At 46.6% G+C, this 25,626-nt stretch overlaps 1 protein-coding gene across 1 annotated transcript in view; it reads left to right on the plus strand.

The window, feature by feature from the left end:
• Nucleotides 1-10,533: 10,533 nt before the first annotated feature.
• Nucleotides 10,534-25,626, plus strand: part of Pstpip2 (proline-serine-threonine phosphatase interacting protein 2) — an 88,694-nt gene continuing 73,601 nt past the window's right edge. The window contains exon 1 of the mRNA XM_028871982.2: nucleotides 10,534-10,716. Coding sequence (XP_028727815.1) covers nucleotides 10,684-10,716 — 33 coding nt within the window. The 5' untranslated portion in view covers nucleotides 10,534-10,683. The remainder of the gene's footprint in view (nucleotides 10,717-25,626) is intronic.

The raw sequence follows: 25,626 nt of genomic DNA on the forward strand, positions 1-25,626 counted from the left end.
TTTGTTGAAGTACTCCTTAAGAAAATAGGGAAACCTTAGTGCTTTTAGTGGACTTGGGAAGGGAATAGATTTGAAGGACATTAAACATAAGTATTTTGTATGGAACTAGACTATGATGACTGTAGTAGTTACTTTTCTGTTAGGACCAAATGTTCAAATACATGAGCCTATGGGAACATTTCTCGTTCAAACTACAATCTGCCCCTGTACCCCCAATTGTCTCATGGCTATCTCATGTTGCAAAATGCATTTAGTCCAACTTCAGAAGTCTGTAATCCTAACAGGCTGAACACTTAAAAAGTTTAAAATCTCTTGGGTCTCAAGGCAATCTGATTGACTTGTAGAATTTACATACTTTCAACATACAATGACACAACGTGCATTCCTATCCAAAAGGGAGGAGTGGTGTCGGAGTGAGGAAGATTGGACCAAAGGAAGACCCAAAGCCAGCAGGGCAGACTCCAAGTCCTGTAGCTCTATGTTCTGCAGCTGAAGTTTGACTTTCAAAGGGGCTTAGCTCAGCTCTGCCCTTAGCAATTTCTTAGTGTTCTGTCCATAACACTTTCTTTCTTGAGCTGGCTCCACTCCCTGTATGCAGTTTTCAGAAGATGTCTCAGGGTCCAGTTATATCTAACATCAATGAGTATTGCATTTTAGCCTTCAGCTTTGCTCAAGGTCTCCTTGAAGAGACCCTTCCCTGCCTCACGGTGTATGGTCTTAACAGCTCTAAAAACATGGAGGGAGAATCACAAACCCCTCAATCTTTAGCGTTGTCTCCCAAACCAGTACCATGTGCATGCCACTGCCAAGTTTAACTGTCAGCTTGGGATGGACCTTTGGACCACAGCTTTAGCAGCTTGTGTGTACAGTTGCATTCTGGAAGCAACTTCCTAGGTGTTTTTGTTTTTTGAGATAGGGTTTTTCTGTTTTTGGAGCCTGTCCTGGAACTCACTCTGTAGCCTGTGCTGGCCTCAAACTCCCAGAGATCTGCCTGCCTCTGCCTTCCAAGTGCAGGGATTAAAGGTATGTGCCACCACCGCCTGCCTGCCATGGTACTCTTGAATTCAAGTAGCTACGATTATTTGCTGGGCCTGTCAATGTCCCATAGTGGAGAGGAGTCACAGAGTTCCACCTCTCCCTGGGGATTTAGAGGCAATTCATAGTAGACGGCAGGGGGAGACACAATGCCCACGCCCCTGTGAATGACATTCCTTGTACTAGTTTGCATCCTGTTGCTGTGGTGAACACCATAGCCAAAAGCAACTTGGGGAGGAGTTTATTGGCTTACAGTCAGTCTATCCTTGAGGAAAATCAGGACAGGAACTCAACAGAATCAGGCGCCTTCGCGGAAACTTGATCACTGACTTGCAAAACTATATTTTGTATGCTGTAGGGAGCAGGGGGAAACTTGAGTGAGTGAAGTCTTAAGTTGATGTGGGCACAACCATGCCAAGAACCCCGGTGCCTCAGCTGCATGGGGGTGGCAAAGCCTGAGGCTTACTCTTCCAGGGTCTGAGTACAAGTGATTGACCAATGTGCACAAGAACTAGCAACTGCAGCTAGTTCCTTCTCTCGGATCTTTACTGAGACTGCTTTCCTATAGAGAGCTCCTACAAGACTGGCCAACCCCTTCCCCTGTGCTGTACATAATAAATGCACTGAGGTTTCTGGGGCTAGGTGCAGCCCCACCAGAGAACAGCCCACCTGACCCCACCTTTCCCAAATGTGGGTGGGTCTACCCTTTCTTCATTCCCTCCATGCCCCTAGTCAGGGTTCCTGAGGTGTGTGGGATGCCATATTATACAACTCAGGACCAATTGCCAGGCATGACACCACCTACAGTGGCCTTGGGCCCTCACATCAGTCACCGATCAAGAAAATGTCCTACAGATGCACCCACAGGCCAATTTGATAAGAAATTTCCTCAATTGAGGTTCCCCCTTCCCAGATAACTAGTGTGCGTCAAGTTGACAAAAACTAACCAGCATTCTTTTCTAAGCAACCCTAATGAAACACACACACACACACACACACACACACACACACACACACACACACAAAGGAGGGTCTAATTGGGAAGGAGATCAACAGTCTGACTGTCCTGTAACACATTATGTAGACCAGGCTGGCCTTGAACTTATAGAGATCTTGCCTTTGCCTCCCAAGTGCTGGGATTAAAGGCGTGTGCCACTATGCCCCCAATAAAGAAAAGTCAAGGGGTCTAGAGAGAGGGTTCATGTAAGAGCTCAAACTGCTCTTGTGGAGGACTAGAGTTCAGTTCCAGCAGTGTCCATAGAGGCCAGAAGAGGGCATCAGATCACTGGAGCTGGAGGTAGCTGCAGTTGTGAACTGCCTCTTGGGGGTATTGGGAAGCAAACTCTGACTCTCAAGAAGAACAGCAAGTACTCTTAACTGCTGAGCCATCCTCCAGCCCTTTATTTGCTTTTTTTTTTTTTTTTTTTTTTTTTTTTTTGAGAAAGGGTCTTGCTTTGTAGCCAAGACTTGCCAGGAACTTAGTGTGTAGCCTAGGCCGGTCTCAGCATGATAGGAGTCCTCCTTCAGCCTTCCCAGTGTGGAGATTACAGGCAGCAAAAAGCACACCAGCTTAACCCCCCCCCCTTCTTTCCTCCCCTTCCCCTCCTCCCCCATACATATTCATGTGTGTTTATATCATGAATGTGCAAATGTATGTGGGTGGGTGTAGAGGCCAGGGATCAATGTTGAGTGTCTTTTTCAATTGTGCTCCACCTTAGTTTTTGAAGTAGTCTTTCACTGAGCTCTTTGATTCAGCTAGGCTGGCTGGCCTTCAAGCCCCAGGGATTCTCCCATTTCCAACTCCCCAGGATTGAAAATCAAGGTGTTTGTTTTCAGACAAAGCCCACCATGCAGCTCACTCTGTTGAGGTCCTTCTGGGTATTTGTTGCTTGGATACTGTTCCTGAACTGTGTTTACCCTCCATTCTATGCTTCAGATATCCTAGTTCTGAGCCTAGTGACCATGTCCAGCTTCTCAGATTTTGATGCTGATTTGGTGGAGCTGATACACACATGACTTACCTTTGGCCTCCAATGCTTGAGGACCAGGGCCTCTGTTGTGGAATATTATTTAACTAGGCAAAGATGTGTTACATTTGTTTATGCTCCAGAATATTACTTTAACTGGGTAAAGGTATGATACATTTGTTTATGCTGCATTTGTTTAATTATGAAAAGAAGTATTGCTGTTTCACCTTGCCTGCCTAAGGCAACTGATTGGTCTAATAAAATGCTGAACAGCCAGTAGCTAGGCAGAAGAGGGATAGGCGGGGCTAGTAGGCAAATAAATAGGAAGAGAAACTTAGGCTGGAGAAGGAGGGGAGAACAAGGCCAAAAAAGACCCCCCCCCCAGCCAGAAGCCAGACAGACAGACATGGAGGAAGCAGGAAAGAAGGACAGAAAGAAAGAAAGAGAGAAAGAGAAAGGAAGAAAGGAAGAAAGGAAGAAAGAAAAAGAAAGAAAGGTATAAAGCCCAGAGGCAAAACAGAAAAAGAGAAATGGGTTAAGTTATAAGAGCTAGCAAGAAACAAGCCTAAGCTAAGGCTGAGCATTCATAACTAATAACAAGTCTCTGTGTCATGATTTGGGAGCTGGTTGGTGGCCCCAAAGAAAAAGCCTGGTAGAGGTTTCTGTCTGGCCAGTCTGAGTTCCTGGGGTGCCACTTCATTTTAGCTGCATGACCACCAGCTCCACTGTCAGATATACTCCGGCTCTCTGGAAGACAGAGATCGAACATGATAGAACTGAAATAAAAATAAGCCCTGCTGTTAAATTCCCTGTGGAATTCCCATGTCTAATGTACATGTTTTCAGGAGAAAAATCCCACCCTTACCTTGAGGTACTTGGTAATCTTTTTTTTTTTTAATATATATATATTTTATTTTACAATTGGTAATCTTCTTGTGAGGTATCTATGAGGAACAGAAGCTAGAGGACAATGTGAGCTTATAAACAATCATCTTTAAGGCTAATTTCTTTGATAAAAATGACAAGTTGTAAAAATTCAAGAAGTGAGAAAATATTGAGTATCGGTAAAGGCTGAACACAGCATGGAGGGCGGAGGGTAACCCAGGAAACCTGCAAAGTCCCCTCAGTGAGTGTGGGTTTGGAACTGAAGTGGAATAAAAAAAAGCTCAGGGTTGGGGCTGCCTAAGGGCAGGGGCACATGAAAGACGGGGTCCTATCAGCTTTGGGAAGGTTAAAGACACCAGGTAAGGCCATTGGGATTTAGTTAGGGTGAGCAACAGGGAAACTTGGTGGCTGTGTGAGCAGACAGACTAGGAAAGCGGTGTTTTGCAACTGAAAACTTGAGCGTAACCCTGTAATTAGTTAGATATACGGCTAGATCCCTTTATCCAACTTCAGTGCGACAATACCTGCCGTTCTTCCATTCTTGGTCTGTGAGCTGCTGGTGGGCATTCCATTCCAGGAGTGCAGCAGCTGTCCTTGGCTGACACTAATTAGGCCCAGAGAGGTAAGAGTGTGACCCTTGTAGGGATGCTGATCCAAGGTTTAGTTGGAATGTTGAGGAGGAGAGAGACTCCCTCCTGTGAGACCAGCACAGAGCTGCCAGGAGCTGCCATGTGGAGCTGGAGTTGAAATCAACACAGCTTAGACAGGCCCAGAAGGGGCGAAACTCACAGGTCTCCGTGATATGCTTGAGCTTTGAATCCAGAAGTGCAAGAAGCCAGTACTGGCCAGGGTGCCTCTACAGATTCTGCCCCCTCTTTCCCCTCCCACTGTCCTTGATCTCTTCTCTCCTTCCCCCTTCTTTCTTCCTCCTTCTTCTTAACCTGTCTCTCATGACCTCTGCCTTCAGCCTCTCAAGTGCCAGGACTATAAGCATACGCACCATGCCCAGCCTAGCTAGAGACTTTTCAATTAGGAGAACTGTTATTCCCAGTTTTGCTCAAGCAGATTTGATTTGCTCTTGTGTTTGTTTCCCAGTAGAAATGTTACAAACCGGGGGTTGGAGAGATGGCTCAGTGGTTAAGAGCACTGGCTGCTCTTCCAGAGGACCTGAGTTCAATTCCCAGTACCCACATGGCAGCTCACAACTGTCTGTAACCCCAGTTCCAGGGGATTTGACATCTTCACACCAATGCACATAAAATAAAGTTAAATTATTTAAAAAGAAAGAAAGAAATGTTACAAACCAGCACTGAGGGCAACTAGGATTATTCCTGGACATAAATTCCCAAGTACCTAGCTCTGTTGAGCAGGTCCCAGGAAACTGCTTGGAAGTGTTAATACATGCATGGATGACTAGAGGTGGCTGGGAGAAGACACAGACCCAATGGGATCTGCTGCCTAAGAGCCTGCATCTGGACTCAGAATGGCAGGTGGGTCAGGGTCTGGACTGGGTTCTACACTAGGTAGAAACTCCTGGTACTTGCTGACGACATGTCTTAAAATAGAACTTGAGATTAGTTTATAAAAATGTGGCTTCCTTGTGAATTTCTCTCTCTCTTTCTCCTCTGTCCTTAGATCACTGGCTCCATGGAAAGCAGGCTTCAGTGCTGGGAGAAGCTTTGAATACAGATCTACAGAACATTGAGTGAATCTCGAGAAAATAGCCACCTAATATCTGGCCAATAAGCAAGAAAGGAATCAGAAAAGGAGATTTTCCAGCTGCCTTTGAGCCTGGAGTAGACAGTTGCCTGCAGTCTGATGAGATAGAGTCCATACCACACAGCTCTTAAATTCCTACCCAGAGAAAGTATGCAAAACAGTAAATGTTTATTGTTTTAAGTTACTGAGTTTTTATTTTTATTTTTAATTTTTTTTTGTGAGGCTAAGTATCGCTGCATAGCGTAGTTAGCATTTTCTTTGGGCCACCGACTAGCTCTCAAATAAAGACACGGAGACTTAATAATTATGAATGCTCAGCCTTAGCTTAGGTTTGTCCCAGTAGCTCTTTGAACTTAATTTAACCTGTTTCTATTCATCTTTGTTTTGCCTCAAGGCTTTTTACCTTTCTTTCATTCTGTTTGTCCTACTTTCCTGCTCCTTCTGTGTCTGTCTGTCTGGCCCCTGGCTTCTCTTTTTCTTTCTTCCTCAAGCCTAAATTCCTCCTCCTTACTCTCCCTGCCCAAAAGTTCTGCTTATACTTCTCTCTCGCTATTGGCCATTCAGTTTATTAGACCAATCAAGTGCCTTAGGCAGGCAAGGTAAAACAGCAACACATCTTTACATAGTTAAACAGTTATTTGGAAACAGTGTAGTCCAGGCTGGCCTTAAACCCATTATGTAGCCCAGGCTGGCCTTGAACTTTCAGCAATCCTCCTACCTCAGCCGAGATTACAGACATGTGCTGTCACACCTCCTTGCATTTTTTTTTTTTCCAAGACAGGGTTTCTCTGTGTAGTTTTGGTACCTGTCCTGGATCTCACTCTGTAGACCAGGCTGGCCTCAAACTCACAGAGATCCGCCTGACTCTGCCTCCCGAGTGCTGGGATTAAAGGTGTGTGCCAACACCACCCAGCGTCCCTCCTTGCTTTTTAAAAATCCACGTCACCTATTTTGCAGCAACAGGCAAACTGATAGAGGTGGGAAGGGGGATTTGGTTTCGAAGTCATCTAATGCTTGGTACTAGAAGATAGATTAGACTGCTCCAAGGTTTTTTCAAATCATGTTTATATTTCATAGACAATCCTACAAGGAAAAAGACTTCTGCCAGAAAAAGGTTACAGAGGACACAGGGAGATGTTTCATAAATATGACAAATGGGCTCCAAAAATTCTAATGGAATGAAACTAAATTCAATTGAATCAGTAATAAATATTGAGTATTCATAATGTGCTGGGTCGTGCTAGGCCGTGAAATGGAGGGCTAGATGTGTGCGGAGCAGATGGCAAATTGATTAGAAAAACAGGCTTTTCCCCCCATTTCCTTTTCTTCTTCTGTTTTAACCAAGGGCAAAGGGTACTGACAATAACCAAGAGAGTGAGAAACAGATATGTAAAACCTAATCAATCTCTTAGAAAGTCATGATTAAAGCTTGGATGATTAAAACCACATAGGTGGAATAATTCTCAAATTCTCAAGGGTGATAAATGATATCCCCCAATGTTTGTGAAAGGGCTGAGGCAGAGGCTCCTGGCACATCTCTGGCAGTACAGACTTCAAAGCGTCTTCTGGAAAACAACTTGACTCAATACTTCAAGAACCTTAACAACATTTGTTTCTTTGACCTACAATTCCTTTATTAATACTTCTTGAAAAGCCTTATATAAAAAATGTTTATCACAGTAATATTTCCCAAATAGAGAGATGCTGGGTATTTGCAAGACTGGAAACATACAAGAATTTAAATGTTACTGAAGAGTTTTGAAAAGACAAGCACATGTTATATTTGAGGGATACAGCCACCTGTCTCTTTAAAGAGACTTTCAATTTTTACATGCAAGAGGGTTATTGGCTCACACAGCAACCAGCATTGTATGGCACCAAACTTTTTGTTAGAAAAAAAAATATACTTCATAACTTCAGAAGCCTTTATGAAACAGTGGTAAGTTAAAAAGAAAAACTTAAAATTTTGTATACAGAATGGACTTAGCCATGAAATGTATATTACTGAAAGAGATTATGCCGAAATATTCACAGCAGTTATAATAAACAGTTTAGTTACTGTTTCATTATTGTATAATTTCTGTGGTAGTATTATTTAACTTTGTTAGCAAAAATATACTAAGTTTCTCATAGACCCATTGATATAGCACACATTTAACTTGTCTTTTAAACACAATGCTTGCCCGGGTGATGAGTTTAAAGACCTTTGAGGAGGGGCTGGAGAGGTTCAGAGGTTAAGAGCCAGTATTGCTAACTCTCCCAGAGGACCCAAGTTCACTGCCCAGCACCCATGTGGTGTGGCTCACAACTGCCTGTAACTCCAGCTCCAGGGGTTCCTACACCCTCTTCTGGCCTCCAGGACTATCCTCTGCACATACACATAAAAAATAAAAATAACTATTTTTGAGACCCACAAAACCCTCACAGGCTAGCCTATGGGTAAAGTACTTTTTGCCAACAATGAAGAATTAAGTTCGATCCCCAGATGTCCTCCACATAGCATGGGCATACTAGGTTTCCACCTTTACCAAACACACATTTAATAGATAAATAAGTAAACAAATGCAATAAACAACAATAACAACACAGTTGAAGAGTGTATTTTTCTGGCAGCCTGAACAAACACTTTCAATTTTCAATTGTACCACCAGGGGGTGGAAGAGAGTTAAAATTCAGAGATTTTAGAAGCTTGTGTCAGGGAAACCAAGGGCATTGCTGCATGGGGCCTGATTTAAGATTTGAAACCGAGTTTAAAGTAATATACACATTACAAATTAAAATATAAGCCGGGAATAGTGGTACACTCCTATAGTCCCAGCACTGGGGAGGCAGAGGCAGGTGTATCCCTGTGGGTTTGAAGAGTGCCTGCTTTACATAGTGAGTTTTAGGACACCCAGAGCTACATAGAGAGACTCTGTCTTAAAAAAAATCAAAACCAGGCCAGGCGGTGGTGGGGCACATCTTTAATCCCAGCACTCAGGAGGCAGAGCCAGGTGCATCTCTGTGAGTTCCAGGCCAGCCCGGTTTATAGAGTGAGATCCAGAACAGGCACCAAAGCTACACAGAGAAACCATGTCTCACAAAACAAACAAACAAACAAACAAAAAATCTAAACCAGGAGAAAATTAAAATATAGATAACGAGAATTGCATGTGAGATATTTGTCACGAGCTTCCTGATGGCTATGGTGGCACATGCCTGTGATTCCAGCAACTTGGGAGGCTGAGGTAGGAGAGTTGCTAATGCAAGACCTGCTTGGGCTACAGAGTGAGTTCAAGGCCATCATGGGTAATTTAGTAAGACAGTGTCTCAAAAACCGGCAAGCAACAAAAAATTTAAAACGACGCTAGGATGGGGACCTGGATTCAATGCTGGGAGAGAGAGAGAGAGAGAGAGAGAGAGAGAGAGAGAGAGAGAGAGAGAGAGAGAGAGAGAGAGAGAGAGAGAGAGAGAGAGAGAGACCCAAATTAAAAATAAAAACCTTCCAGGAAAAGCCTTGGTACTGTCTTCAGCTCTCCAGCCTCCTGTACCCCTCAGTGTCAGGTGTGGCCCACCCGCCCCTGCAGTCCAGCGTATCTTTACCCTCCTGACGCACACCTGGCCTCTGAGGCTCCTTGCAGGTGTAGTTAGGCTTCCCTGCCTTGGCTCTACCTCAGCCTATTAATGTATGAGTCTTTCGCCCACATGTATGTCTGTGCACCACCTGCATGCCTTTGCTGGCAGAAACTTACTCCCTGGGTGTTAGAGTCCCTGGATCTGGAGTTAGGGACTATTGTTAGCCGGCATATGGATGCTGGGAATTGAACCAAGTCCTCTGGAAAAGCAGCGAGTACTCCTAACCTCAGTGTTGTGAATGCTCGCGAAGAGCCAGGTAAACGGATGCATGTCCTTGGAGAGTACCGGGGCTGGAGGCCCGCCCTCTCTCCTCCCTAGCATGGCAGATGACTGAGCACAACCTTTGGGAGCTTCTTCTAATCCGTCCACAATTGCCTGGAACTGTGCCTGGATCTAGCTAGAGCCTGCTGCAGTGGCAAATGCTTGCTTTGGCCTGATGGATAATGGGCTCGATGTCCTCAGTCTTGATAGCTTATCCTTCACTCTCTCCCCTCTGAGCACGCACTTCTTACCCAGGGAGACGTTGCACCAAGTCTTTTGGCCTGTTAGGAAGGACAGACTTCTAACTTTGGTCTCTTCACCCCCTAAATAAGTGTGAATTTGGGCAACTCTTTCAGCCTTTCTGAGTTTCAGGCTGGGCGCTAGGCACTAGGCACACAGAACAGAGAAATACTTTGTCTACTACCAGGCAATGAAGGGTCTGACTTGCCCTGGGGTCCTATTTGGTTGGTTGGTTTATGAGGCAAGGCTTGAAACTCACACTCTCCAGCCTCAGTTTCCCCAGTATTGGGAGTACAGGCGTGAGCCTCCTTTTCCCTCTCTTGGTTTTTATCTTGGAGTCTAGAGGGCGAGGAAAGATGTTACAGATGGGTGAGTCTGCTGGTGGAGAAGGGTCCTTAACTGAGTTCAGGTTAAAATATGCAGAGTTGACCGGAAACATCAGTAATGTATTTTTCTTGGCATTTTAGACTAAAACCTGCAGTCACCCCCAGGGCACTCTATTCGTTGTAGCATTGGTGCCATGAGCGAAGGCTGGCTCTGTCCCTGACTTTCAGCATCTGAAGTTTCAGCGGATCCATAGTCCGGAATACTACTAGGGCGAGAGAGCCTGGTGGGAAGAGCCTGGAGTGGGCTTCCGGAGGGAGAAGGACCGGTTCTGTCAGTCATTCAGGCGTCCTTCAGGAGGGGGCTCAGACTGGCCGTCCCCCTCGGAGCTGCCGGAGCAGCCGCACCCTAGGGCCGGGGCGGGCTGCCCTCTGCAGGTGCGCGGCGCGGGCGGGGCGCGGGGCGGGCGCAATCGGGCGTGGTTTAGGACCCGGGGCGGCTTCCCGGAGCGACAGTGGAACTCCGAAGTTGCGCCGGACCTTGGCCCTGACAGTCGGAGCTCCCGGCGCGATCCCTCCCGCTGTCCTTCGCCGCCGCCGCCACCCGCTGCCCTCCGCGTCCAGCCCTCTGCGCCAGCATGACGGGCTCGCTGTTCAAGGCAAACTTCTGGGTAAGTGAGCGCGGCGCAGGGCGAGCGGGCCCGGAGCGCACGCGGGAGCGAGCCCTGGCTGCGCGCCTCCACCGCGCGAGTCCGCTCCCGGGGCCGCGCTGCGCCAGGAGCGCGCACTCCCCCGAACACCTGGGCCCTGACGTCACCCCTCGTTCTCACGCTTGAAAACTGAAGCCCCAAAGGAGGAGCGTCGTCGGGCCCGACGGGTGCCCGGAGCCGAGTCCCGCAGACCTGGGAGAACCGGGATGGGGCGTGTGAGCAATCACGGTGGGGCTCTCGGCCCGGAGCTTTGCCCTGCCTGGCACTCTCGCTTTCTGATTTCCCTCCCAGCCCCCCAAAGCAAGCACCCCGGGAAGGTCTTCGCGTGTGTGTGAGACCCAAGAGCTGGTGGTTCCAGGTCTTCTCCCCGCTTCACTTAGACATCCTTTTCTCATTCCGTTACCTTACCCTCCTAGGGTCCATTTCCCCCATAACTCGGAGGAAGCACCCTCGTTCTCTAAGGCAGGGCAAGAAGCGTCTACCTGAGAGCTGACCCATAGCTACGCACAGCCTTTTTCTAGGACCCTGCCTGTTTCCCTGTTAGCTTCAGAGTTGCCTACCACACTCCTCTTCTGCTGTGACCCCAGAGACAGAGCCTATCACGTCTCATTTGTTTGAGGTTTTGGGGTCCTTCTGGGGGCACTGACAGGAAGACAAAGGTCTGGGGTAGCATTACAGCAAGAGTTAGCAACCTTCTACTGGTCTTCTTAGGAGGCCTGCGGAATCTTCAGACTTTTTATACTGTGTAAAATAGGACAGACCTGTATGCAGTTCACCGTAGAGTGGTTACTTTTTGGCTAACAGTTGAGGTACAGAGGCTTAAGCGGATGGTGTGGTCGCACAGTCCCGTGGTGCCTGCAGCACATCTGGCCCTGGAGCAGGCTTGGTCAAAAGTGTCAAGGAAAAGACTGCTGTTGCCCTTCGACTCTGGAAATCTTCACTTGAGTCCAGGACCCCACTCCACCAGCCCCAGCAGTAAGAGCCACGGTTTCTTTCCTTTCCTTCCTACTAACTTAAAAAAAAAAACAAAAAAAAAAAAACACCCAGAGCTGGAAAGTGTTGGCTCACACCTGAAATCCCAGCCCCGGGGAGGCTGTGCTAGCATCCTAAGAAGCCGTTGGCAGCCCCCAGCTGTCCCGCGTATATTCTGGCTGGAATGTTCAGGAGGGGGGGGGGCAGAGTGCAGTCCGAGTTGAGACTTAGGGTGAAGGTCTTGGAGTGGTGATGGTGGGTGGGGGAGGGGGCGAGTTTCTGGTCTGCTTTCAAAAGCTACCTGCTATCCCAGTAACGGTGTGCAAAGGTGTTGTCCGTTCTAGTTCCAGCGGCTGTCTCATTCAAATAATGAAAAGGGCTGCATTGTTTACTGTGCAGATTATTAGGTCCTTTAAATGCTTTACACACATTATTCCATTAAACCTCCCAGTTACCCTTGGAGGGAACTGACTCACCATGGTATTTTACTGGTGAGGAAATTGAGTGACAGGGAGGTTAAGCAACATTCTCAAGGCCCTCGAACTGATGAATAGTGAGTGACCCAGGGCTCTGCATGAACTAACTGCTCCCCCAAGTATCTCCAAAAGGGTGGCATGGAGTAAGTATGCCCCAGAGTAAATGTCTGCCTGCCGTGGGTGTGGGACATATCGGGCCATCCTAGGACAGTTCCCGAGAGTCTTCCTTTCTCCTTCAGCTGGGTCAGGAGTTCTTGGAGGGTAGGCATGATCTTACCATCAGCTGAGGCCTCAGCATCAGCTATGAGGCAGATGGACTGACTGAGGCATCAGGACCTGGGAGAAAGGGCACAGAGGAAGTTGTTAGAGAAGAGAGACCCCTTGCCAAGTAGTCACGCTTCTAGGGAACAGGGGAAAAGTCTTGACCAAGTTAAGGCTGTAACAGTGACTTTGTTTCATGGATGAGAAAGTTGTGACTGGACGAGGCAGAACACTTAAGAAAACATAAGCAGGCACCGACTTCCTGGGTTTAATAAACGTGTATGAAATAGTTACTCTCTATACAGTGCTCTCTAGTAGGTGTGACATTTGCTGAGGTTAAATTTGTTGCAAGCTTCGCTGGAGCACAGATATCGCCTGAGGAAGGGAGGTAGAGAGAGAAGGAGTTTTTGTTTGTTTATTTTTGTTTTTCATGGCAGGGTTTCTCTGTGTAGCCTTGGCTGTCCTGGAACTCACTTGGTAGACCAGGCTGGGCCTCAAACTCACAGAGAGCTGCCTGCCCCTGCCTCCTAAGTGCTGGGATTAAAGGTGGCTTTTTTTTTTTTTTTTTTTTTTTTTTTTGGCTGAGAGGCAAGGTTTTGGCCATTCTTTGACCTCAAGAATATAGAGGAGGGTCTGGCCGGAGTGGGAAAGGAGGCAGATATAGAAACCACATAGATAGAGATCATTAAAGCCACAGGCTAGGTCAGCCAATGGAGGGTCAGCAGCAGAAGGAACAGAGGAGCCTAGAGCTAGCTTCATGGAAGGGGAACTGGAGAATGAAGTGTGTGGGGGGGTGTCCTTAAGGAGGAAGTCAGCAGGAGGAACTGGTTTGTGGAGGCAGAAGGAGGAGGGAGAAGTGACAATGGACAATATTTAGTCAGGTGTAGCACCTGTGTGGCCTGAGTATGAGGCTCCCTCTGCCCCAGACCTCACCCCGCAGCCCCAGGCTCACCCTGCAGCCCCAGGCCTCTCACCCAGCAGCTCCAGGCTCACCCTGCAGCTCCAGGCTAGGTTGATGAATATTGAGGACTTCCTGCCAGAGGAGAGTTTTCCGGGAGAGAGGACAGGGTGTCAGCCAGCAGGGGTTGGAAGCCTCTTAACATTTTGGACAGTGCAAACATGTCAGTGAGTGCATCAAGGTCTGCTGGTCAACATCTACTGGCTGGTGGAGATGCCGCTGCTTCTTTGGGCGTTCTGGGAGATTTCGTGGAACAGCATGAAATACAAGAGCGTGGTTGTCAGCAGGACCTCTGAAGTGAACTTGCCTTTGCTGACTTGGTGATTTTGAGCGGATTGCTTAAGCCCTGAAGCTTCTGTTTTTTTGTTTTTTTGTTTTTTCTGTGTATAATAGTGGAGATCATGCTGGTCTCTTCCACGAGACTCTGGTGGAACTGAATTACAGAGATGAGCGTAGTGACTGGTACCTTGTCACTGTTAGCTGATGTTCCTATTGGCACAAATGACAAAGGGGGTTCGGGACAGTTAGGAGAAAGGATGGAGAGGGACGTCTGAGAGGAAGCACTTTGGGTGGGGACGGCTGTCAAGATGACTCAGAGGGTAAAGCACCTGCTGTGAAGCCCAAGGACCCACATGATGGAAAGACAGAACCGACTCCCACAAGTTGACCTCTGACCTCCACACGTGTGCTGTGGAGTGCTCACCTGGTCTCCAGGAAAAAAAAAATTAAACAAAAGAAGCACCAGCCAGATGTGGCAGCTCACGCTTTTAATCCTAGCACTCGGGAGGCAGAGGCAGGTAGGTCTCTGTAAATTCGAGGTCAACCTGGTCCTCAGAGCAAGTTCTAGGACAGCCAGGGCTACACAGAGAAACCCTGTCTGGAAAGAACAAACAAGCAAACAAACACATGAAAAATAAAAAGAAGAAGAAAAAGGAAAAGAATGATGATGATGATAATAATCATCATCATCATCATCAGCAGCAGCATTTGACGGATGCCTGATTTAGGAAGGAGGGAGGGAACAGAGGAAGAGGTAGGGACCAAAGGAGACAACCAGGAAAGAGCCGTCACAGGCTTCAGAGAGGAACAAACCTTCTGAGAGGTTCATGATCAAATTAAGTACTGCTCCTGAAAGTTCAGCCAACATACTCAACTTATTTGATTAAATGTCTTCTGTAAATACTTATTTAAAGGGATCGTTTGAGCTAGTGAGCTGTTCAGTGGGAAAGGCGCTTACCATCAAGCCTGACAACCTGAGTCTGATTCCCAGAACACACATGGTGGGAGGAGAGAACCAACTCTTATAAGTTGTCCTCTGTAGGCTGGAGAGATGGCCCAGTGCTTAAGAACACTGTCTGATCTTCCAGAGGACCCGGGTTCAATTCCCAGCACCTATATGGCAGCTCACAAATTGTCCTCTGGTTCCCACATGTGTATTGTGGCACCCCTCATCCCCCATTAAACAAATAAATTTAAAATGCAAAATAAACAGCTAAATACATAAGGGAAACTTTTGGTGCGTCTGCTTTACAAGGAAGTAGTCAGTATTCAAGAAGTATATTTTAAGGTAAATGTTATGTGTATGAGTGTTCTTCCTGCATGTATGTATAAGCACCATGTGCATGCAGTTTCCCAGAAGGAGAGAAGAGGGCATTGGAGCCTCTGGAACTGGAATTATGGGTGGTTGTGAGTGCTGGGAACTGAACCTGGGTCCTCTGGGAGCTTTTAAGAGCAGCAATTGTTCTTAAAAGCTGAGCCATCTCTTCAGCCCCATAATCAGTAATTTCAAAAAACAAGAACTCAACCATAGTGGTTCATGCCTATAATCTCAAGCAGTTAGGAGGCTGAGGCAGGAGGATTACTTTGAGTTTCAGGTCATATGTAGGCTGTATCATGAATTCCGGGCCATCTTGGGCTACAGAATGAGCTCCAAGAAGCACAGTAAAAATACAGGGGATCAGCCCTGATATAGTGTGCCTTATTATCTGTGCACACTCTTTCGTATGCATCACTTCTAGTGGTCAGTTGGGTAGGCAGTGCTATGAGATTAATCTTGGTCAACTTTGATGGTTCCTCACCAGAATGAGACAATAATCAGTGATGTGCTTTCCAGAGCTCAGGGGGCAAGAGCTGAGCCTGGGGTGGGGTGGGAGAGTCTTCAGTATAGATGAGAGATGGTGCTCTTCAGATGTGGGTGTACTCAGACAAAAGTGTCTTTTCACTGTGGGTGTGCATAGGTGATTGTAGAACTGGTTCCAGGAGAGGCAGATGAAATCGATGTCCTCCCACCCCAGGGGGCCTCCAGGAGCCTCATTTGAGCATGAGGTCCAGCCTGTGCCTGAATGACTTTCCTGGGCCCAATGCTCTGGATCCAGAATAGCTTCCCAGTCATTGTCAGCACTATACACCTGCCCTGGGTGGGACCCTTCACTCTACCTGGAGATTGTCCAGAGGAAGTTTGGGGGCCTTTCTAATTACCAAGCTGCCAACCCACAGAGCTGTTCCTCTGCTCCAAACCTTTGGCCCTAGAGTGGGGCCTGTACAGTGTCTGCCTTGCTCAAGGCTTTTCTCAATACTGTATGCTTTGAAGCATGTGGGAGTCTGCCTTTCCTTCCTTTTTTTTGAATACAGAGGGGAAAAAAAGCTATACCAACCGCTGCATACTGACTCCATGTGGTATTTTGCACAACATTTAGGATGTTTCTCTAATTTTTTTTTGTTTTTGAGCTGCTAGAGTCTTAAACTCTAGCTCTATCAAATGCAGCTCTAATAAATTTTTTTTAAGAAGTTTTTATGCTTTGCCTAAATGTATGTGCATGTACAATGTGCATGCTTGGTGCCCTCAGAGGTCAGTAGAGGGTGTTGAAAGCCCTGAAAGTGCAGTTACTGATGATTGTGGTGTGCCCTGTGGATGCGGGAACCTTGGCAAGGGCAGCGGATGTCCTAACCCTGAGCTGCATCTCTGCCTCCACCCTCCCACTTGTAAATATTCTCTCTTGGCTCCTGGAGAGACTGTGTTTTGTTTTGCTTAAGGCAAAAGCCAGGCAAGCCATTGGCAGCTAACTTTTTCTTTCTTTTTTCCCCCAGAGCAGCTAGAAAAATGGTCTTTAAAATGCTTGTCAAAATTCCTTACTTTATTTGAAAAATTTCATAAGAATGATATGGGACCTACCTTTCAGGAGAAAAAAAAAAACTTAAGGAATCCACAACAGCCAGGTGGTGGTGGTGGTGGTGGTGGTGGTGGTGGTGGTGGTGGTGGTGGTACACGCCTTTAATTCCAGTACTCGGGAGGCAGAGCCAGGTGGATCTCTGTGAGTTCGAGGCCAGCCTGGGCTACCAAGTGAGTTCCAGGAAAGGTGCAAAGCTACACAGAGAAACCCTGTCTCAAAAAAACAAAAAAAAAAAAAAAAAAAAAAAAAAAAAAAAAAGAAAGAAAGAAAGAAAAAAAGAAATCCACGTCAAAATTTGGATACTTGGAAAGTATAAAGGTGAATACTTAACAACAACAACAAAATGTAATAACAAAAGTACATGCTTTGAGAAATCTATATACTTCCTTATGACTTAAAATAGAAACAGTATTTTTCTCATACGTGCCTAATCTAACCCCATAGTCTTTCCTCACCATTAAAACTCTTAGATCTTTCTCTTGGTAGTTACTGATACCCCTCCTTTCCTGTTCCCTCCAACCCCCACCCCTCAAAAAAAACCCCAAACAAACTAAGCCACTACTTTTAACTTTTTTTTATTTCTTTTTTATTTTTTGAGAGAGGGTTTCTCTGTGTAGTTTTGGTGCCTGTCCTGGATCTCGCTCTGTAGACCAGGCTGGCCTTGAACTCACAGAGATCTGCCTGGCTCTGCCTCCCGAGTGCTGGGATTAAAGGTATGCGCCACTGCCACCCGGCTTAACTTTTTATTTAGAAAAAAATTCAAAGTTCCAGAAATTTCAAGGTTATAAATAATCAACATATAATATTTCCTTCACTTAGATTCTTTGTTATTAAATACCATTTCACATACACACATATCTATGTATATCATACATATATATATATATGTATATATATATATTTCTGGCACTCAGGAGGCAGAGACAGATGGATCTCTGTGAGCTTGAGGCCATTCAGGACCACGTTGTCTCCATAAGGAAGAAAGAAAGAGAGGGAAAAGGAATCACCGTCACTGCCCATGTTCTCAGGCCTTAAAAGGGTGGTTTATTCAGAGCTACGTGTACACTGTGACCACTTCTTTGTTCTTGGTTTTCCTGGATATTATCTTGTCATTTTTTCCCTTACTTCCTTATTTGTCTGGAGCCCCACCACACCCCTTTCCCTTTTAAAATGCTCCAGTGTGTGGGTGCTTGGAAAAGTCCTTTCCAAGCCATGTGTGGTGCCCCTGGAATCCTGGTACTTGGAAGGCTGAGGTTCAGGCTCTTGGGCTCCAGGCCAGCCTGGGCTGCATATTGAAGAGTGTGTCCCAAAAACAAACACACAGAACCCTTTCTCCTCACACCTTTGTGGAGATCTTCCCCAGGGGCCCTTGGTCCTCTTCCCACCTCCACTGGTTATTTTCAGCTGCCATCCCGGGCTTCCCTTCCATGTTCTTCTGCTTGACGTTGCTGTTTTCCAAGTCACCCAGAGAGCTCTCAAAACATAAACCAAGTCCTGTCATTCTTTGTATGAATTCTTCTGGCAGTCTCTCACCTCAGCCACTGCCTCTCTGAACAGATCTCCTTCCGCCAGCCAGACCACAGTGCCCTTCCTTACTTGTCAGATAATGTTTCCTCTAGCCACGTCACCTGTCCTCATGACAGCCTGTGCTCCCCTCAGTAAGGTACATCCATGTAATTATAACCATTGTGTAGATACTGTTTAGTGTTTCAGTATTTCAATTAAAATATCATAATCATAGCTTTGTCTCCCAATAACTAATACTGAGCTACGTCCCCAGGCACTAATAACTATTTAAAACGTAAGAGATACCATTATCTTCTTGTTTGACAGGTGTGTCATTTCTAGAGCTTTCCATAATAAATAACATTCAGATGCACAAGGTGTTTGGTGTTCAATTCTGAAAACACATGACAGACAGAGCCTGTCCAGCCCTGCTGCTGTGCCCTTCAATAAGATCTCTCTTTCTTTTCACAGTGATAATTTCATTTCTTTCCCCCGGAACCTCTAACTCCTTGCACATTCTTACTGTGCTGATCCTTTTGACATTGAAATGCGATATTGTTACTTACAAATGTGTTGGGCTGATTTCATAGGTATCCTGGGATACATGTAGCCCTGGGCCACAGGTCAGACGTGTTTGCTAGAGTCTACTCCATTAAGAAACTGAACACCAGCCAGTGACGGCTCACTCACGTCTGTATAAATAGGATTAGGCTCAGTTGAGAACCAGGGAACTTCACACAGCAGGGGCCCAGATAAGGATCGTGTTGTTCCTCTCAATGCTAGTTCCTAAATAGCCACCGCGGGGCTAAGCGCGGACCCATATTCCTAGGCCAGCATCTCACAAAGGAGCCTAGCTTGGTTTTGCTGTGCAATGAACACAAAGTCACAACACCACAGCAAATAGTTTCCTCTCTCTTGCTGGTGCCTGCTCTCTCTCTCTCGGTTTTTTGAGACAGGGTTTCTCTGTGTAGAAGACTCAGCTGTCCTGGATCTCACTCTGTAGCCCAGGCTGGCCTCAAACTCACTGAGATCCTCCTGGCTCTGCCTCCCAAGTGCTGGGACTAAAGGTGTGTGCCACCACCACTTGGAGGTTTCTCTTTTTTCAGTTTTCAGTTACTTACAATGAGTTGTGGCCGAAATGTATTAAATGGAAAATTCTAGAAGCAGGTAGTTCACATTTTAAATGGCTCACCATTCTGAGCAAAGCTGAAATCTCAGGATTTCTCACTCTGTTCGGCCTTGCATATGAACCATCCCTTGGTCCAGTATACCCTCTGAGGCACTACTCTATTTTAGCTAAAATAGCTTTGGAGCATGAGATTGTAATGTTGGTAATGCCAACATAAAAAAGAGAAGTCCTGTTTCCTTTAATTGAAAGTAAAAGCAAAATAAAATTTTTTTAGGGAGACCACTTGCATATAAAAATATATATTTAAATTAACTTTAATTGTGTCTGTCTATGTGTGGTATATGCCCATGAGTGCAGGTATCCTCAGAGGCCAGAGGCATCTGACCCCTCCCCCACCTTGGAGCTAGTTTTATAGGCAGTTGTGAGCTGCTGCAGACCGGTCCCAGGTCTTCCATCAGAGCAGAATGCACTCTGATCCACTGAGGCATCTCTTAGTATAGTTTTTGTTCTTGTTGTTTTGGTTTTGAGACAGAGTTTCTCTGTGTAACAACACTGGCTGTCCTGGAGCTCACAGAGATCCACCTGCCTCTGCCTCCAGAGTGCTGGGATTAAAGATGTGGGCCACCACCGCCAGGCCCTCATATAGCTTTTATTGCAATATGTATGACTATTATTCTTTTCTTTTCTTTTTTTTGAGATAGGCTGTATAGCCTGAGCTGTCCTCAGACTCGCTATGTACCCCAGGCTGGTCTTGAACTCAAGATCCTTCTCTATCAGCTTTACAAGTGATAGGATTATAGGCAAGCATCAACATATATGCTAGGCAAGTGCTGTGCCACTGAGCTGTATCCCTAGTCCTAATTTTTCTATGTGATTCTTAATTGTTACTCTCTTCCCATGCCTCTATCTATCTATCTATCTATCTATCAATCAATCATCTATCTATCTATCTATCTATCTATCTATCATCTATCTATCTGCTTTTAGAGACAGGGTTTTTCTTTTCTTTTTTTCCATTTTTTTATTATTAAGAGATTTTCTATTCATTTTACATACTAACCACAGATTTTCCTGTCCTCCCTCCTCCTGCCCTCCAGCCTTCCCCCCAACCCACCTCCTATTCCCACCTCCTCCAAGGCAAGGTCTCCCATGGGGAGTCAGCAAAACCTGGTACATTCAGTTGAGGCAAGTCCAGGCCCCTCCTTCCTGCACCAAGGCTGCGCAAAGTGTTCCATCATAAGCACTAGGCTCCAAAAAGCAGGCTCATGCACCAGGGATGGGTCCTGATCCCACAGCCTGGGGCCCCCCTAAACAGTTCAAGCTAAACAACTGTCTTGCCTATCCAGAGGGCCTAGTCCAGTACCATGGGGGCTCCTCATCTATTGGTCCACAGTTCATGTTTCCACTAGTTCGGCTGGTTGAGACAGGGTTTCTCTGTGTAGCCCTGGCTGTCCTGGAACTCACTCTGTAGACCAGGCTGACTTCAAACTCAGAGATCTGCCTGTCTCTGCCTCTCCAGTGCTGGGATTAAAGGTGGTGTGCACCAATATGCCCGGCTTCCATGCCTAAGTTATAAATTGAACTTTATCACAGGTATGCATGTATGTATAGGGAAAAATAGTATGTACACAGTTGGGTACTGTCTGTGGTTTCCAGCATTAACTGCAGGTCTCAGAACACATCACCCAGGGATAGAGGGGACCACTTAGTTAGCTAAAGAACAGCTTTAAGAAGTGACAGGTTCTTAAGTGGCCTCAACCACCCAGCAATACAGGTTTAAGTCCCTTCACTGCTGGAAGTATTGATGACCTCTGGGAACCTGCTGTGAGGATATACCTGTTTAGCAAACACAGCGGATCCTCCCCTGTGGGACCTGAGTTAGCGCTTTAGAAGGAGCACCTCTCTGAGCTGAGGTGAAGTCAGTTTTCACCAGACCTTTGGCAATAATTTGAGGTGGCCAGGTCTGAGCTTTGTGGGTCAGTTCTGTGTGCTGTCTGCCCCCAGCTTAGGCTTCCTTGTCTGTCTGTCTGTCCTGTCAAGGCTTCCTTTTCAGGTAGGATTCCCATCTGACTCCTGCCCATAAGAGTTGTTGACCCCGGGGTTGGGGATTTAGCTCAGTGGTAGAGGCCCTGGGTTTGGTCCTCAGCTCTGAAAAAAAAAAAAAAAAGAGTTGTTGATCTTGAAGGAACAGTCCAACTTAGGGTCACTGTCAGGCTGACATGCTTCTCTGGATGACACAGATGCCCTTACCATCTGTGGATGAGGGGACCTCTGTGCCATGGTTTATTTTTTCCCTTATTTTTCATTTTGTGTGTCTCTGTGTATATACGAGTGCAGGCATGTGCACATGGAAGTCACAGAACAACTCTGTGGCGTGGGCTCTTTCCACCTACCAGGAATTCCTCAGGCTTGTGGGAGAAGCACTTTTACCCATGGAGCCAGCTCACTGGACCTGTCCGAACCAAGCCAAGAGGCATGGGTGTGCTGCAGATTCAAAACACTTGTGTAGGGTGTGAGGCCGATCTGGCCGAGGCAGCTGTTCCCCTATTGATCGCCAGGGGTTGATTTGCCTGACTGGCTGGCTAGGTGTGTGTCCCCATCCTCCCTCACCGTTCCATGTGCATCCCTTCTGCAGCGGCACGCTCAGTCAGTCAACGAAGACGACCTTCCTGGACTAGAAGAGGATGTGTCTTTGGTCAAGGGTACATGAGTAGCTGCACTCTCCTGCTTTCAAAACACTTGCTGGTTGCCCTTCTCTGCAGAAGGCACTCCAAAGGGCCCCATCCGCGGGAAGCCTGTCTGCTCTCTGAGTCCTATGGGTGAAGTTTCAGATGGGGAAGCTGAAAGCCTGAAAGGACTCAGGCTGTGGAGAGTCTGGGTGTGCAAAGGCTGCTGCCGTTCCGGAGGGACTTCTTCAGAAAGAACAGAACCCAGGGAAGGCAAGGCTGCTTGCTGAGGGCAGTGGCAGCCCACCCGGCCGGGGGTGACTTGAGATCTGTAAGCTGCTTTGCTCAGTGTGTGAGGGATTGCCTGGAACCATTCTGGAAGCCACTCTGGGCTTGAGCTGTCTGTTGTACTGTGAAGATAATGAGGGAATGGACCCATGGAGTGTAATGTCCTTGAGTTAGAGTAGTGGAAAAAAACTGAGATGACACATGAAAGCAAATTACTTTTAAAATTTAAGGAATGGTTAGAACAAATGAAATTTAGTCCTAATCTCTTTCCATCATGTGGGTCTGGGGATCAAACTCAGGTCCTTAGGCTTGGCTGCAGCCAACTACTGAGCCGCCATCTCATTGGCCTTGTTCTGGAATTTACGGTCCTCCTGCCTCAGCCTCCCAGATGCTATTTATACGTGTACACCCCTACACTACACCTAGCTCAGTGCGAGATTTTTGGAGAAATATATTTATTATTGTGGTAAGAAATAGCATGCTATAAAGCCTGTCCTTTGAGCAACCCAGCATTTATGTTTTCTGACCTTATGGGTTTGTTTATTTCTCTCCCTCTCTCTCTCTTTCTTTTACCTACATGTTCATTGCAGAAAAATATAATATTCTGTAAGTTAAAAAAAAAAAACCCGCTTCTAAGTGCACCCCAAGAAGTGTGGTGGTGAAGTCATGTGCACCTGGAGAGCTTGTGGGGAGGGTCTAGCGGAGGGAAGCAGCTACTTGAGTGCCCTTGACTGAAGACTGGTTCTCCTCTATGGGGAAGGTCGTCCTCTTCCACTGGCTCTGCATCTTCAGGAGAGGCACCCAGAGTGGTGAGGGAGGAAGGGGGAAGGCCACCCAGTCAGCCAGATCAACAGAATGAGCCCTGGAGATCAACGGCATGGCAGATGTTGTAGCCAGATTGCTCCCGAGTCCGTCATGTGCGGCTTGATGTTATTCAGTGACGACTGTTCTAGGAAGCCCTGTGGAAAGAGGGGTCTTGTGAATGGGGGGAAGGGGCGGGGCCAGGATTAGGGTGAGAGGAACTGGGACTGGTATAAGGTTTAAATGGGTGCAAAAAGTCCTTCAGTCGTCATTATAAATAATCCTTTAACACCGTAGGAAGTAGCTCATGATGAACAAACATCAAAATTAAAGCAACAGCAACAGCAGTGTCTGACTGGCACTTGCCTCCACCAGTCAGAGAAAGTGGAGGTGGTGCATGTGCATGGGGCCGCTCTAGAAGCTGGGCGAGCCGCTCTAGAAGCTGGGTGAGCTGCTCTAGGAGCTGGGCGAGCTGCTCTAGGAGCTGGGGAACAGACAGATATGGCATGAGGGTGTTGGGTGTTTCCTTGGAGTAGAAGCTCATTTGCTCTCCCCACCCATTTCCTTATCCTGATTTAAAATCGATCTCCCTAATTCACAAAAGAGAATGAGAGTGAATTGTAAGAACAGGGAAAAAATGTTTGGCCTCACTCATAAAATTCAAATTAAAACAAAAGTAGTGTGGCAGTTTATGCCCGCAGTCCTGCACTCCAGAGGCTGAGGAAGGAGGGAGAGCCTCTGTGGATTCAGAGCTGACCTGGGCTACACAGTAAGTCCAAACCCTGCCTCAGAAAAACCTAAATAGAAGTAAATGGCTCAGCCAGTAAGGTGCTTGCTGCCAAGCCTGATGACCTGAGTTTAGTCTCCAGGACCCATGTAGTGGAAGGATCAAACTGACTCCTGGAAGTTGTCGTCTGAACTCTGTGCAGTCTGTGGTACAGTGTACCACCTTTCATGAGTAAATGTAATTATGAAAACAACAACAACAACAAAGTAAGTCAGTGTATAACCAAACCCTTTTCAGAAGATTTCCATCAGGTGGTGGTGGCACATGCCTATAATCCCAGCACTCAGGAAGCAGAAGCAGGCGGAGGCCAGTGTGAAGCCAGCCTGGTCTAGAGAGCGAGTTCTAGGACAGCCAGGCTACAGAGAAACCCTGCCTAAAAAAACAAAACAAAACAAAACACCTCCAATAGTTCACCCTGACTGGGGAATTGATAAGTAAAAATTGCAATTCTACTATGGATAGATTTTTGCTTATCAAATTCAGCAAATTAGGAAAATTTTCTGCCATCGCCTCCTGTGGGAGAAGGTGTTGGTCATTGCAATGGCGGGGGAAACTGTTGAGCAGGTTTAGGAAAGGATTTTGCTGTCTGTGTTAGTGTGTACATTTCAGGATTGTTTCTCTCAGCAGAAGGCTTAGAATCATCCAAGGTAAATAGTCAAGTGCAGCTGGGTTGGTGGCGCGTGCTTGTAATTCTGGCTGAGACAGGAGGGCTTGGGTTGGCAGCCAACCTGAGATACACAGCAAGGCCTTGCCATTAAAACAAAAGAAAGAAATACGAAAGTGTGACGAGGTGTCCAGCCAACGGCAGAGGATCAAGAATTGTGCGCACCCTTGCCAACCACCATAAAAAGAACAAAAGTGTCATAAAGAGCCATTTGCCTGGTGCTCCGCACCGGGGGTGGGGGGTGGTGGTGGGGAGTTTGCTCCCAAGGACTTCTCATTCAAAACCGCCTTGCTGAATGGGATCCAAACTGTTTCCTCTTCCCCCTCACCCCTGCACACCCTATGCTTTGTTTCCTCTCTCTCTCCCCTGAACACCCTGTGTTTTATTCTCTCTCACCCCTCACCTCTACCCCTTCAGACTCTACACTTTACAAGATAGACTCCAAATTTTAAAATTTCTAGACAAAATAATTTGCTATACCCCCACTTTTTTGCCTAGAACATTCATTCTAGGTATTCATTCCAGCCCTGGAGGTGCCGGACTCCTCTGTGTTTTTTTGAGACAGGGTTTCCTGTAGCTCAGGCTGGCCTCCATCCCCCTATGTAGCTAGGGATAACTTGCATTCCAGATCTTTCTGCCCCAGGACTGCAGGCATGAACCACCACCATGTGGGCTGGCTCTCTGCACGTCTGCTATGTCACTGATGGAACGAGGTCCTGGAGTGCTGAGCGGCACAGGCTTTGGCTCTGTGTGGCTATTGCTGGTCCAACTTGAGCTCGTAGCACAACTTCTCTGAGTCTCTGTGTTTGTGTTGTAGCATTTGAATGATTCCAATCAGGATGGGATCAAAGTTCTACCTTTAGTGAGTATCTGTTGAAAGGGCCTCTTTTATGCTGCATGAGATACCAGATTTTGGGAGCTTGTATCCTAGGGTGTGGGATGCCTAGTAGCTAAATAAATACACTGTATAACTAAGGATTTTGGTGATTGCAGTGAGGGAAAAAACATAGAGTATATGAATTTCCTATAGCTGCTTTAACTTAACAGAGACTGGCCTAAGACACACAAATTTACCTTACAGTCTCCCTCCCACCCTCTTTTTCTCCTCCCTTCTTCCTTCTCTCCCTCTTCTTTCCTTCTGTGCTTGGGGTCAAGAGGCTCAAGCTTAGGAACTCATAAATGCTAGGCTGTAC

This window comes from Peromyscus leucopus, chromosome 19, assembly GCF_004664715.2.
Source record: "Peromyscus leucopus breed LL Stock chromosome 19, UCI_PerLeu_2.1, whole genome shotgun sequence".
In the NCBI taxonomy this organism is placed as follows: Eukaryota; Metazoa; Chordata; class Mammalia; order Rodentia; family Cricetidae; genus Peromyscus; species Peromyscus leucopus.